The sequence below is a fragment of the Juglans microcarpa x Juglans regia genome, chromosome 6S (assembly GCF_004785595.1).
Source record: "Juglans microcarpa x Juglans regia isolate MS1-56 chromosome 6S, Jm3101_v1.0, whole genome shotgun sequence".
Classification (NCBI taxonomy): Eukaryota; Viridiplantae; Streptophyta; class Magnoliopsida; order Fagales; family Juglandaceae; genus Juglans; species Juglans microcarpa x Juglans regia.
In genome coordinates this window covers 18,673,384-18,687,843 of record NC_054605.1, presented here as the reverse complement: position 1 = coordinate 18,687,843, position 14,460 = coordinate 18,673,384, and the positions used below count along the sequence as shown (strand labels likewise).

The 14,460-nt window shown below is 36.4% G+C and overlaps 2 protein-coding genes across 6 annotated transcripts; one reads left to right on the top strand and one right to left on the bottom strand.

Annotated features, from left to right (window-relative positions):
- The first annotated feature begins 4,539 nt into the window (after window positions 1-4,539).
- LOC121237577 (ribosomal RNA processing protein 36 homolog) lies at window positions 4,540-9,243 on the top strand. Of its 5 annotated transcripts, none has more exons than XM_041134384.1 (14): window positions 4,739-4,883; window positions 5,024-5,061; window positions 5,540-5,678; window positions 5,811-5,971; window positions 6,055-6,121; window positions 6,933-6,985; window positions 7,163-7,217; window positions 7,312-7,386; window positions 7,764-7,790; window positions 7,889-7,963; window positions 8,114-8,231; window positions 8,560-8,606; window positions 8,729-9,054; window positions 9,091-9,243. In XM_041134384.1, exons 3-13 carry the CDS (start codon window positions 5,646-5,648, stop codon window positions 8,837-8,839), a joined length of 822 nt encoding a protein of 273 aa, XP_040990318.1. In that variant the 5' UTR covers window positions 4,739-4,883; window positions 5,024-5,061; window positions 5,540-5,645; the 3' UTR covers window positions 8,840-9,054; window positions 9,091-9,243. The 5 variants fall into 5 exon arrangements, with proteins under 5 accessions (XP_040990316.1, XP_040990320.1, XP_040990318.1 ...); XM_041134383.1 differs by having other exon boundaries at window positions 4,745-4,883; window positions 5,540-5,674; XM_041134382.1 differs by lacking the exon at window positions 5,024-5,061 and having other exon boundaries at window positions 4,540-4,883; window positions 5,540-5,674.
- A 266-nt stretch (window positions 9,244-9,509) lies between these two features.
- On the bottom strand, window positions 9,510-12,991 carry LOC121237605 (F-box protein PP2-A12-like). The gene is made up of 3 exons (XM_041134433.1): window positions 12,397-12,991; window positions 11,673-11,791; window positions 9,510-10,175 (listed from the first exon to the last, which is right to left on the bottom strand). The coding sequence occupies exons 1-3, from the start codon at window positions 12,733-12,735 to the stop codon at window positions 9,758-9,760; spliced, it is 876 nt and encodes a 291-aa protein (XP_040990367.1). The 5' UTR covers window positions 12,736-12,991; the 3' UTR covers window positions 9,510-9,757.
- Between the last annotated feature and the right edge of the window lie 1,469 nt (window positions 12,992-14,460).

Here is a 14,460-nt window from a genome sequence, read left to right as displayed (position 1 = left end):
GCTTATGACTTTGTGTAATTAACTAAGAGGCTAAACCTCCTTTTTATAGGCCATGGGGCCCCCTCCTTATTTTTCTCCCACCGATGTGGGACTCCAAAGGAGCATAAACCCAACAATCTCCACCTTACGACTTTGACCGATCCCACAGTCACGCTCCACCGCAATGAAGATCTTCATAACTTCTGTTGTGATGCTCCACCATAAAAGCATACACACTCAGAATAAATCAATTCCAAGCATTTCAATTTCGGCCCATGTCGAAAATAACCTTACTGAAAAATTATGGTGCAACTTCCACGTTTGGCTTTCCTGGAAGTTCATCAGCCATCGACATAAATTTCCACCACACACTCTGCATTAATGCCAAACCAATGCCTGTGTGCAAACTTGTGAACCCACTAACATTAACACATCCTCTATCATGGCAACTTTGGGAATTAGCGGCATGCCATGAGGATGTACATGTCCCTTTAACAGACATCGTCTTCCATGGAGAGAGACACAACGTTAGTTTCATTATTAGTATCTCCATTTACTGACTTGGAGCCACTTGCCGAACCTGCTCCTGCTCTTGGACAATTTTTCTTGACGTGCCCAGATTGTCCACACCCCCAGCAGATTACTTTCATCTTCATGGAGTTTTTCTTCTTCCCATTACTAGCTACTACCAATGCTAAGTTCTCAGGTGGACCATTTCTTCCACCACCTAGTCTTCTCTATTCAGAAAAGAGTTTACTGGTAACCTCTGAAAAAATTATTTTCTCATTCCCATGTATCAAAATAGGCTTCATATGCTCATAGGAAGGTGAAAGAGACTAGATGAGTCTCAAGGCTTGATCTTCATCATCAATTTTAACTCTAATAGATTCTAACTCAGAGACAATGCCACTGAGAACACTTAAATGATCTGAAATAGTTTTACCTTCACTCATATGCAGTGTATGAAACTGCTCCTTCAGGTACACCCGATTTGAGACGCCCTTCGTCTGATACAACTCTTCGAGCTTTTCCCAGAGTTTCTTTGCCGTTGATATTTCATGCACATTTACAAGAACATTCTTGGCCAGGCATAGACGTATCGCACTTGCTGCTCTCAAATCCAGATCCTCCCAATCTTCATCGCTCATTACAGATCTGCTCTTTGTTTCATCAGTCGCGCTAGTATCACTGCTGACTTCAAGGATTGGTCTGCCCTTCAACGCCTTGTGTAATCCTGATTGAATCAAAATATCCTTGACTTGAACTTGCCACAAGCCAAAATTGATTCTCCCATCAAATTTCTCCACCTCATATCTGATAGAATTTGAAGCCTTACTTCCTGACATTGCTTCGATGAATTTTTACCGTAGAAATGAATAGTACTCACTAAGTAAGTTCCCAGGAAATATTGGAGGGTCACACTGAACCACTTAAATACCAATCTCCTAGACAGAACCTCCTTAGACTGTACGTATTCACACTACCACACCAAAGCTCCACCCACCAAAAAGAACCTAGTGTCTCTGATACCACTTGTTAGGAATTTGGACCTACCAAATTCACCTTCAGATCTACTTTTTGGTGAAATATGAAGAAAACCAGTGAAATAATAACAACAAAAGAATTTATGTGGAAACTCCCAAAAACAGGAGAAAAACTACCAGACTCAGAGAAGAAAATATACTATATGAAAAATTATTACAATCACAAAATTTTTCTCCTCACCCCAAATGACACCCACAAAGCTTTCCCACTAATAAAAATTTAACTCTCATCTCTTTCCTTTTTACAAGAAAAGGTTAATAGAGGATTTTTCTTAGAGTCACAAGTTACTAATTAAGCTTATGACTTGATGTAATTAACTAGGAGGCTAAACCTCCTTTTTATAGGCCATGGGGCCTCCTTCTTATTTTTCTCCCACCGAAGTGGGACTTTAAAGGAGCATAAACCCAACGTAATGTCAGCTCAATTGATGGGGCTAAGAAGATGAAATCGTATGAAGATCAACATTGCTTTAAAACTTGTTCCCTGAGATTTTATTTTTTATTTTTTATTTCTCTACATACTCTTTATTTATGTTTCTGCCATCTGGGATATGATTTCTGTATCGTTTTTCTATTCTTTTTTTTTCTTAATCTATTTTACAATCTTTTTAATGTATTTTCTAATTCGATGGCAATAGAAGAAAAGGACTACTTGTGGTTTGAAATAAAAGTTATCCCAATTACAAAGAATGATTTTTCAAAATTATAAGATTATATACAACAAAAAGTTAAGGATTATTATTATAAAATTAACTTTCAAATAAGGGACTTCGTTTAAGCCATATGGGTATAGCGTTAGAGGAATGAGTTTTGCTGCTCATCATTCTCATATACTATATACTATATTTATTTTTATTTATTTTTAATTATTTTTAATTTTATTATTTTTAAACTAATTGAATTATTCTACTCTTCATCCATAAATCACATATTTTGTAAGAGAAAAAAATAAAAAATAAAAATTGTGATATGTGATGTGAGGATGATGAGTACAATTTTTTCTAATGGAATACTTCTCTCAAGTTTAAATTTGAACATTTAAGACATGTTTAGATATTATTAGAATTTTTAAAACTTTTCATAGTTTTATTCTCAAACATTATTTAAATATAAAATACCTTTTAATTTCAAATTTGTAACATTTTAATCTAATCATTACTCAATCGTTATTCAAACAAAAAGTTAATATAAATTTTACAAACTTCAAAACAAAAGATAAGATTCAATACTGCCAACTTCAAAATAAAAATAATATTAAAAATTTATATTCAAATAACATTTTAGTTTTACAATATTTTTATTCAATATGTTCTCTCCCATTTTCAGAAATCCAATAAAACATTTTCAATCAAATCATTTTATTACTATTTACAAAATTCTAATATAGTAAAGTGTCCAAACATGTCTTAATTAGATCTAAACAATTTATATTTATCGGTCAAAAGTCACAAACTTAGGCTCCGTTTGGAAACATAATTATTCTCAAATATTTTATTTATTTACTTCCTAAATATCACTCAAATACAATATACTTTCAAATTCAAATTTTCATCTAATTATTATAAATTTCACAAATTCCAAAAAAACAAATTAAAAGCAATACTATTTTTCAAAATAAAAATTGGGCTCGTGCTACTTTTTATCTATCATTTTTTATAACTCAATAAAATATCTTATTTCAAATAATTTTACTATTATTTACAAATATATTAAGATATTTTAAATATCTAAACGAGTCCTTGTACGACAACACCGCCCGTTCGAGGTCCAACCCAAGAGCATAACCCGGCCTGCCGCTTAAAAAAAATGAAAACTGAGAGTATCAAACGGTGCATTTTGTTGTTTAAGCCCTAACCTGTAAGGCCAACTTAAAAGTTAAAATAAACAATAATAAGTGGTAGGGTTTTTTTTTTTTTTTTTTAAAGGAAAAAATAACGATACTCAAATTTTATTGATTACCCTCACTTGTGACAAAAGAAAACCTTGGTAACAATAAGACACTTGGGGATACATATAATCAAAAAACCAAAACGCATTTATCAAAATTATTAAGACGTCCGGTTACATAACAAAATATCAATGAAGTACAAGATAAACCAAAACTAGACATTATAGAACAAACCATAGACAAAACAACTATGGCTGCGTTTGGATATTAAATTGAGTTGAGTTGAGTTGAGTCGAGATGATAAAATATTGTTAGAATATTATTTTTTAATATTATTATTATTTTAGAATTTGAAAAAGTTAAATTGTTTATTATATTTTGTGTTGGGATTTGAAAAAGTTGTAATGATGAGTTGAGATGATTTTAGTTACCAAACAAAGTCTAAAATCTGCAAGAAAAAATACATGCAACTGAGAATAAGATAAACAAATAAACCAAAAAACTTCTTACCAGGAACAGCATTACGAGATCCGCAAATAAATGAGACTAATTCTGTCTACGCGAAGAAGATCTCTGAAACTACTAGGTAACATATGATTACCAGGCCAATCCGAATTTAAACCACCAACTCTCCACTTGGCAAGAAAATCAACCACGACATTACAATCCTGAAAAACATGACTCACTCTATATTAGCTTTGCCGCTCCCCACGCCTCGAATTGTAATTAACTCCAAAATTTTCAAACTAGTAATGAAAATCATGAACCGTAATGTTAGACACAGTCATAAAATGTGCATATACTATATAATCATTTTGAAAAAAATCAGATCTATTATTAAGAAATTAGTATTTTTTATGTGATTTTCGTATTTACTTAATTTTCTTTTTTCAAAAAATTAGGAAATAACTTGGACTCTCAACAGACTTCCGAAACATGGGCCGTCAAGTAAGCAACAGAACCTAATATAAGCTGGACCTCCCTAATGACTCGACCAACATGGCCCACGACACTACAAGACCATTAGGCTAACATGGCCCATGATACTGCAAAGCAAATAACAGCACAGGGAAACATATTAAAAAAAGAAAAGAACAGGGACACGTGCAATCAGCATATACCATTAGATCACTTGGAGGATGGTGATTCAACCGAGCTTCCCAGGGTCATGGCATAACTCCCTCTTTGTTCTCTGCATATTGGCTCTGCCGCCCCCCACGCCTCTCTCTCTCTCTCTCTCTCTCTCTCTCTCCACTCTTGAGTTTCCGTTGCCGCCGCAATCCCCTGCCGTCTCTGGTTGCAGCTTCGTCACGCCTGCCGCCCTTCCCCACGCCGTTCGTCCAGCTCCTCTGCCTCGTCCGTGGCATGCCTTCGCCCACACCGTTTCCAGCCCTCGTTCTCTACCCTACCGTTGCCTCGTACTTCGTCCGTCCAGGGCACGTTGCCGCCAATCACGTCGTACCCCAGTGCCGGTAAGTCCCCGTCCACTTCTCCATTGACTCTCTATCTGTCTCTCTCTCAGTCGTTCTCTATCTCTCTGTTTTACTCTCTCTGTCTCCGTTTATTTGCTCTCCGTCTCACTGTTAGTTCCTTCCCCTACACTTTGCCACAGCCTCCGCCACACCCTACTTGGAGTACCTCGCACCACACGCACCACAGGTAAGATATGTGATTAGTTGGAAAATTTCGTTGCTGTTATGGCGCTTGTTCAGTCGGTAGGTTGAGGTTTGTTGGATGTTAAGATCAGGGTGGAAATTGGTAATGAGTTCGAATTTGGAAAATCGGGTTTGTGGTGGATTTGTACTGTTTGGCCATTGTGGAGTATATTGGGCGTGGTTTTGACAGTGAGTTTTGTGTAGTTATTATGAACATGAGTATTTTTGAAATGGTGAGGATTTGGTTTGTACAATGGTTGTGTTACCTTTGGGCTAAGTGAAAGTATTCAGAACAAATAGATTTGAATAGATGGGTTTGGCTAAACCCGGGTTATAGGTGAATTGGTCTTTTAAGTGTATTTAAGTGAGTTGGTCTTTATTTCACTTGTGCCCTCATAGAATCTCAAGTTTAATCTCAAATTATAAAAATACAAAAGTTATACATTCCTGAATCCGATTATTCCTTGAAACAGCAATTCAACTTTAGGGACGAACAAATCTGTTTGATTCAGATGTCGATGATGAAGAAACCTGATAATCTGGTCTCCCATTCAAGCAAGACGAATTTCGAGGACAGCGATGAACACAAATCGTCCTCTTCTGAATACGTGGGTATCCCAGGCCCAGGACTGCATCATTTTTATTTATTGGTTATGAATTTTAGAATTTTTAGTTAAATTTTTGGGCTTTTTTCATATAAATCTTTTTAAATAATGAAAATTTTGATTTTTAATTTTTGAATAGGAGGAAGAGGAGGAGGAGGAGATAGAGCGTGAGCTCGCCGATGCTACATTCGAAGAATTGCAACGAGCGCTTTCGGATGGGTCGCATTTGGAGTATAAAAAGCATTCGCTGAATAAAAAGCACCATGAGGAAAAGAAACCTGGGAGGGCCAACAAGAATAGGTAATGGTTGGCTTGTGGTTTGGTGAGCTTATTAGTGCTTTTAAATTATGCAAAAATAACTGATTTTGTGGAATTGTGTGAAGGCCAATGGAGGCGAGTAGCAAGAAGCCGGTTCGTAGGTTTAGAGAGGTGGTTCAAGCTCCTAAGAGGGTGAGTTTGATTGAGCAAATATAAGATATTGTTTTTGCAGAGAATTCTGTTGGGATAGTGTTCAATATTGTGGTTTTTTTTGTTATGAAACTGAAGGAGTCAGATGCCTACTGATTTATAATTTTTTTGGGCTTTGTAGAATGAGTATTTTCTTCTTTAGTGCTCTGTAATATTTTTTGTCGAGAAGGTTTTATGCACAATAAGGGTGGGGTAGTTTCAGAGTTTAAACCAAGCAACCATGATATGCTGCTTGCACTCGAGGTTTTATTATGTTTCACCTGTGAATCCTGAGTAGTAGACAGGGCATCAAATCCTTGTTATGAAAAAGAGTTTTTTCTTAAAGAAACAACTTTAGGAAGGACAGGGCATGGATTTTGCATATACTTAAATGGAAAATGAATGGCCAACTTGCTTTAACGATATTGGATTTTTATGCAGGGTCTAATTCTCAAAATCCAAATACTATTGCATGTCAATAATGATACATATTTTGCTATTGTATTTCTAAAAGGTTCTTTTAATCCTCATTGCTATGGTGGGACTGGTCAAATTTTGTGATCTTGGTGTCTGAGATGGAAATCACATTGAAACAAAACATTATTCACTCGATAACTTTTTTAATTGGAAATTCATAAATGCATCAAGTTTCTTGAATCCACTACATGATTTTATTGGTAAAAGACCACCAATAAAAATCTTATTTAGTTATCGTAGAAGGTTTTTTTACCTGCGCTAGCAATCTTTGTGGTTGTTTCTATAAGCTCTTTTATAGCTGCATGCCGGATGACATTAACTTTTGTCATGTACACAGGTCATACGTGACCCCCGTTTTGAATCTTTATGTGGTTCATTTGATGCCAAACAGTAAGTCTCCTGCTCTCTCTGTCTCCATCCCTCCTTCCCACCCTCTGTGTGTGCGCGCTGGTGGGCTTTTGTTAAGCATATGATGCTGTCTTCTTTTTCCACTATCTTTTGTACAACTACCTTTTTTCAATTATTTTTGTTGTTGTATGTGTAATATGTATATATTGGATCTTACAGGTTTAGGAGCAAATATAATTTTCTCTTTAAGAAATATGATCCTGATATAATAGAGGTATCCATGCAATTTATGAGGTGTAAAATTTGTTTTCAATATTTTTACTTGTTAGTTAGTTTCTCTTACATGAACTTTGTTTTGGACATGACAGAAAGAACGGAAGAAGTTAGACAAATCCAAGGATCCAGATGCCATAAGCAGATTTCAAAACAGCATATCTTGGATGGTAAGTTCCTGCCCTCTGGGAAAGTAACACATTCTCCGTAGAGAAATGATATTTGCAATCATAGAGTGCGCAAGTGCCATACACTTCTTTTGAAAAAAGTGAGTAAACATGAGACTCACATGGAAAAATTAATTTTTTAATAGTGGAACTCACTCTTTTTCAAAAAGAGTGTGCGGCGCTTGCACAACCCATGACTGTATGTGGCATTACTCCTCTCTGCAATATTTGAACTCATGGCCTTACCCAGCACCCCAAGACCTGATGACCATTGACCTGGTCTTTGTCTTGCCATGTTATATTTTTCTCTTAAGTTTTGTCTCTGAAATTTAAGTGTATCTCTACTGATCAATTTTCCTACTGTTGTCACCTACTGAAAGAGGGGTAATCTTCCTGCTGAAAGAGAGGTGAGGTTCTGAATTAATGAACTGTGTGAAATATGTTTTCTATTTTTTCTTCTCATGTATTAATTTCTTCTCTATGAACTCTACTTTGGATATAACAGAAACTACGGAAGCAATTAGCAAAATCAAATAACCCAGAAGTCATTGGTGAATTAAAGAGCCACATAACTTGGATTGTAAGTGCTGGACTTCTTGGAAAGAAACGTGACATTGGTTGTGGTCATTTATCTTAAAATGTTATAAATTCGTCTAAATTCGTTCCAGTCTCTCTGAAATGTTAATGGATTTAAATATCATTTTTTTCCTGTGGTTCACCTTCTTTTCAGGAAAAGCAGTTGAAGTCTGAGTCAGGTCAGCGTACTGATGCAGCAATTCTGGCTGAACACAAGAAGAAAGAGAGAGAAGCAGCAAAGAGAGGAAAACAACCATTTTATCTCTCAAAAAGTAATGTTACCTTCATCTATGTGTGTGCGTGTGTGTGGAGCTGAGTGCTGCTATTTTACCACGGTCTGATGTTGGTAATTCAAGCTTCTGAATCAAAGTGATGAGGCTGGAAATCTCCACTCTAATGTTTTCTGTTGCCTAGTAAAATATATTTGGTTAAAATACATGGGCATGAGATTAATTAGCGGCGGCAGCAGCGGCACTCTGTTAATGCTAGTGTGGGGCTCTGTCCCATAATTGATAGTGATGGTGGAGATATGGTGGTTGCTCTGTGTTGCATGATTAAATAAATGGATGAGCTCACCCAGTCGCTTCTGTTTTTTTGCAGGTGCACTCCAGAAGCAAAGGCTAGTTGAGAAATATGAAGATCTCAAGGTATGGTTTCTTTTATAAAGGAGGGTGTATATTCAACTTCTATTCTGATGTGAAAAATTTCACGTGTAACAACAACCATTGGGTTGAGTTCTCTAATATATTTTTTCCCCTCATTTGCTCAGGCCTCTGGTAAGCTCGATGCCTTTATCGAGAAAAGAAGAAGGAAGAATGCTGCAAAGGACCATAGATACATGCCATACCGCAGGCCCAACAACCATGAACAACCAAATTAATGGCCTCACAAGTTTTGGTTTCTTGCATCATTGGAGATCTATAGCCCCATGGAGTTTTTTCTTTGATAGGAAAAGAGGAACTTGTTTTACATTTTGGGTTAGTTTGTGAGTTTGACTTTTAGTGGATGTAACAGAATGCTGGGAAGTAGCTAGCATAGCTTGTATTGAGCCTTCTGCTGTTCTTACCTGAAGCTAAATGCTACATATTGTTGTTAGTTTTCCAGCTTGATCAGTGACATTTGCTATGCAAGTGTAAATTGATATCCTCGCAATCTTTTTTTTTTTTTTTCCTTTTTTTTTGGGGGAGAGATATCCTCGCAATCTTCTTTTGAATGGCCTTGATGACGTCTGTTTTTAACAACACTGCTCTTGGAATATTTCTCATCACTTGAATTTGTATTAAATCTGTTTGCTTGTGCTTGTGATGAATGATTGAGTAGGGGATTATTGATGGTCTGAGTCGGGTCAAAATACAGACATTAACAAGGAAAATGACATTTCATAAATTGGCCTCGTTTGTTATATGCACGGCCTTTGACCAATATGGTAATTTCTCGATCCTGCTCGACTCCAGCATCTCTAGGTTGCAGTACTGTTGCAAAACCAGAAACACAAGTTGGAGCAGTACGATGCTGCTCAAGGCTAAGAAAAAAACGATACACATAATATCAGGGCACTCAAACTTCAGCTAGCCTTTATTATACAAAATCCATGCCAGAAGCCCTTTTCAGGAGATGTTAAACCGTTGAAGTGCACATCTTTACACTCTGATTAGACCAATTGAACACATAAATATACACATCGCCTCGCCTAATAAACAAACAAACAAACTCAAGGCTTATAAAAATCACCTGGTATCTGTAGAACTCTTCTTTTCCTACCTCTTTATGACACAACTTCATACCTACAGAGGTTAATTTAAAAACGCTTCAACCTCTCCCTAAATTCACTTGGGTATATAACTACAGAATCTAAACAGAGACCACCTTTGGTGTGCGTGCAATCAATCTGGGTCATAGAGAACTTAATTTTAGTTGCTGCGTTGGACTTATCTACGACAAAATCCCCAACGTGATAGTATTTCCATTTTGTTACATTCAGAAGGCACTTTGATGCGGCATGCTGACCATCTGAAGTCCATAGCTGAAACTGCACTGGCTTTATGTCCCATCCGTGAACATGCTCGGTGTTACAAATTTGGCGACCAAACCACTTGGATGTCTGTCCCAGCTGCAGCCTGAAGAATAGGCTATATGTCCCCGTTGGAAATGGGAACTCTACCTCGCCATCAACTTCAAACCACCAAATTTGCTGGACGTATGCAACCGTGCGAAATCTACATGTAAAGGAAGAGGAGCTCTAAATCAATTCCAGTACTCCATTGCCCACATAGATAAAAGAAATATGAGCATATTCAACTGATACGACCTCCATTACCCACGTAGATAAAGAAATAAGCAGCATATTCACCAGCACAGAAGAAAGCATCGCCATCACAAGTAAGAAATTGTGGCTATATCACTCACCAACAGAAGTTGTGCAGCAGATTATGAAACCTTTACCACCTCAAGTTCCAACATAAGCTTTTAATTGCTGAAAGATTTTCTAATCAATCTAAAGATGCACAAAGTTGAGCGAAAAAAGTTAACATCTTACCATAGACTTTAAGAATGCCCTTGCTTAGAATAATGGTTGACAGGCTATGAATATCTACTTTGAGCAACAGTGCAAGAAAAAGGAAAAGGGAAAGAGAGACAATCAATTTGAATATCTGATAAAGCTTTCAATCTGACAGGTGAAATCCAATTTTAGACCAGAGATCTCAATTTGTTTGTGTGTGACATTAAAACTCTGTTAGTCTTTCTTCACTTCTCCCCAAAGCTCTCCTCAATCGCAGTCAAGTAACCGGCCTGCTATGTAGCGTCTGATTTTCATAGAGTCTAGGTGTAATAAACTCTCTTACCCTTGGTATCATTCATGTGCTGCTAACGTTTCGGCATAATCTGGAATTCCATATTTAAATTTAGCTCACTTCTCTAGTAGTTTTCTTAGTAATTCTGCTCTTCTCGTCTTAACATGACCAGCTCCTAATCATAGTTACTTTGATCTGTTAGTGGCGAGGGTAAACTCAACGGTATACGAAATTCTTCAAATGACCTGAATGTAATAACTTGTGGTTGTACAGAAGCCAATAATTATTTTCCAAGAACTGTTTTCCTGAAATTATGCTGAGAAGGAGGGTTTACAAGGTGCGGTGTATCAACTTCCCCTAAGCTAATAAAGTCCTTACGAAACCAAATACATAATTTTTAAAGAGCCGATAATTTTCTTTTTTCAAGCATTATTGATGAAAAACCTACTTTGATGTGCAGTCCACAGACAAACCCAAACCGGAAATAAGCTATCTGAATTTGAAACCAAAAACAAAAAATGAATATCTTTTCGAATTCAGCTAATAAAATCCTTCTGAAATCAAATACCTACTTTGACAAACTCCAGCAAGAGAATTCTTGGAATGGTTGGAGTATCCATCATCCATCTAAAAGATTTTTTTTGGGGCAAGTACCACCTAAAACTTGACAAAAAACATACAAATTTTCCCAATGCAATAAATTCTCGAAATTTCAAGCATTATTGATGAGAAGAAACCTACTTTGACACATTCCAGCAATGGAATTCCCCGAACGACTAGAGTTTCCATCATCCATCTAAGAGAACTTTTTCTTTTTTTCAGAAAAGCAGTCTAAAAGATATAGGACAGAAACATATAATGTTTCCCATTTCCGTCAAAATCATCACATAAAAATAAAAAAAAAGAGTGCATGAATCTCACCCAGATTCTTCCGTTGGGATATGACTCCAATATCTTCGATCATCAATCCCAGTGATCGATAACCCTTTTGAAGCAATGGACAAACAAACACCACCGGTACTTTTATGCATCCAAAATTTCTGCCAAAATTCCAATTTTTATACCAACTTATCAGATCCAAATCAAGAAGAAGAGCTCATGATTGGCCACCAAGAAAGTAGAAGAAAATAAAAATCCGAATCTTATTCTACATGTTCTTGTGATTATATTTAAAACCAATTCCCATCAAGTCAGAGAGTAAAACTTCTGCCCTAAAATTATGAGAAACGTGATCTTAATATAAAGAGATGTTCATTTTGCATTTTCGTCACGGGCTTACTCCAGATCCAAACCTAAAAAAAATGTCACTACTAAAACAAATAATTTCATCCCCGCTCAATTAATTAAAAAATTCTAAGAATTCCAAAGTTCATTTTATTTTCTTACCTTGTTTCTCATTACCCAAACAGAGTAAGACTCTTAAACGAATTCGATACAAACGAACCAAAACAAACACTAAACAAATTCCCAATCCTATGAATTAACCGTATTAGTTCCCGAGGAAAAATCCTTATTTACTTCCACATGAACAACAGCCCCCCCACACCGATCAAAAAATTGCTCAAGATGGGGCATTGTTCAATCATTCCAAACTTCCTCGGCACGCAAACAGAGGACAACCAAAAAGAACCAAAAAGAACAATACCTTGGTATCACAATCGAAACTATTAGCCTGACAAAGCCTCGCGTATATCTCCCGCTTACCCAAATCCCCCGGCAACTCACCGAACACTTTCCTAACAAGAACTTGATAATTCGACGGCAACTTCGATTCCCACAGAAAATCGGCCCACGAAGCCCCACGAAAAGCCCGATTCAGCCTCGCCAATTTGCAAATCTCTGGCGGGTCCAAGGAGGCCAGAACCAGGGCTACACAGCTCTCAGGTAAGTCTCCCAAACTGGGTTTCGATTGCAAAGACAAAGACCCATTGGAACAATTAGACCCAGTTATGCCCGAGAAGAAAACAGATAAATCGGCACCCATGATACGAAGAAACTACGATGATCCCCTAAAGGATTGATTTTTTAATTTTAAGAACAGAGAATCCTATAGAAACAGAGAGCGGTTGTGGGGTGGCAACATGAGGTATTTGAGGAAGGACGCGCAACAGTTAGCCCCCGGGAGGGGAGGGGGAGGGAGTTAGGTTTGTTTTGGTTGTTTTTGTTTGTTTCCCAAGAAACAGCGGGAGACAGCAGAGAACAATTTGGACGGAAAGGCAGGAGATGAGGTGGGTAAAAGTCGAATAAAATTCTAGGATATAATATTTTAATATAATTTTTATTTTGAAAATTAAAAAAATATAATTATTTATTATATTTTATATAAAAATTTAAAAAGATTATAATAATTAGATTGAATGAAATAGATGAAATAACGTGTAACCCCTAAAATATCATCCATAAATACAAATAGCTAGTGTATTGTTTGCATTTTTTTATATAAAAGAATGAAAGAAGATGCTTTTCCATTTTGTTGCTTTTTTTTTTATTATTCGATTATGTAGGATGGAGTAAAAAAAAAAAACTAGGAAAATCAGGTCAACAACAACATTGTGGTTATGTAGGTAGGACGACCTTTTTCTTTTTTTGGTTACTGGGAATTACATTTGCTACAGGTCAACAACGATATAATTAATCAGTTGATTGGGTCTTAAGATATTTTTTATATAAAAAAATAAAATTAATTTATAAAATTTCCTTTATTGTTACATGAAAAAATAAGTAAAAACAGGAACATAACGAGGCAACAACTTTATAATATGACGATGAAGGTTACGCAAAATTCTTATATATAAGCTGTTAAGAAAAAAGAATTCTCATAAAGTGTTTATACAATATAATTTAATTTCAAAAATTTAAATTTTATAGATCAAATTTTATCATTTAATTTATCAAAAAAATTTTATACCTAAGTGACGTGGAGGATATAAGTAAAAAATATGCAATGAAGATTGAGTAATTTCGCTTATTTATTTAAGAAGAATATCTAATGGCAGATTTCTGTTCACATTATCTTATATTAAGCTTTTTTGTCATTCATATTAATATAAACAAGTGGAGCGTAGTCCGCACGCGCGGGAGGAAGTTCCGAATCTCATTGGCAAGTAGCTTTCACGCGTCACCGAGGAGCCCTCTATCAATGCTACATTCAGCTTCTCTGGAATCCCTAACTTCGAGACTTCCAAGATTGACCGGCGATTTTCCTCCCAGATTGACCAGTGTCCTGCACGCGCCACTGGCGTTGCATTGTGCATTGTTCATTCGTTTTATTTCAGTGTTTTTGATTTTTTGTTTCTTGTTGTTCCGTTTTCAGTGTTTTATTTTTTGTTTGTTTCGTTATTTTCTTGTTGACTCGAGTGAGGTGTTGAGTTTTTTGGATTGGACGTAATCTGGGACAAGGGCTGTTCGAGAGTGGCGGGTGATGTTACGGCCAGTGGTCGTATAGCCAGTGCTCGTGCGTAGGTGCCGCCTGTGCAATGAAGGCTATTTTGCCTGTGCATGAGCTGGATGCTCGTGCCGTCAGGACTGAGATACCGATGCTTGCAGAGGGCGTGACGTCTAGGGTCACACCGGTGCTTGTGGTTATGTAGTTGTTAGTGTGTTTAATTTGTAATTTTTTTATTATTGCAGTCATTAATAAATTAGAAATAGGCTATTGAATTTAGTGTTCATATTAGTATCCTGTACTCTTCATTCTTGAGAGGATAGA

What these genes read in the sequence shown, in the direction of transcription:
- LOC121237577 (XM_041134382.1), top strand. Translation starts at nt 4,551, where the DNA reads ATGGTGATTCAACCGAGCTTCCCAGGGTCATGGCATAACTCCCTCTTT. An exon ending in ATGATCCTGATATAATAGAG is followed by an intron (nt 7,218 to 7,311) that starts GTATCCATGCAA and finishes TGGACATGACAG; the next exon opens with AAAGAACGGAAGAAGTTAGA. An exon ending in AGAGCCACATAACTTGGATT is followed by an intron (nt 7,964 to 8,113) that starts GTAAGTGCTGGA and finishes CCTTCTTTTCAG; the next exon opens with GAAAAGCAGTTGAAGTCTGA.
- LOC121237605 (XM_041134433.1), bottom strand. Translation starts at nt 12,735, where the DNA reads ATGGGTGCCGATTTATCTGTTTTCTTCTCGGGCATAACTGGGTCTAAT. An exon ending in GTTTCGATTGTGATACCAAG is followed by an intron (nt 11,792 to 12,396) that starts GTATTGTTCTTT and finishes GAATTTTGGCAG; the next exon opens with AAATTTTGGATGCATAAAAG. An exon ending in ATCCCAACGGAAGAATCTGG is followed by an intron (nt 10,176 to 11,672) that starts GTGAGATTCATG and finishes CTTTACATGTAG; the next exon opens with ATTTCGCACGGTTGCATACG.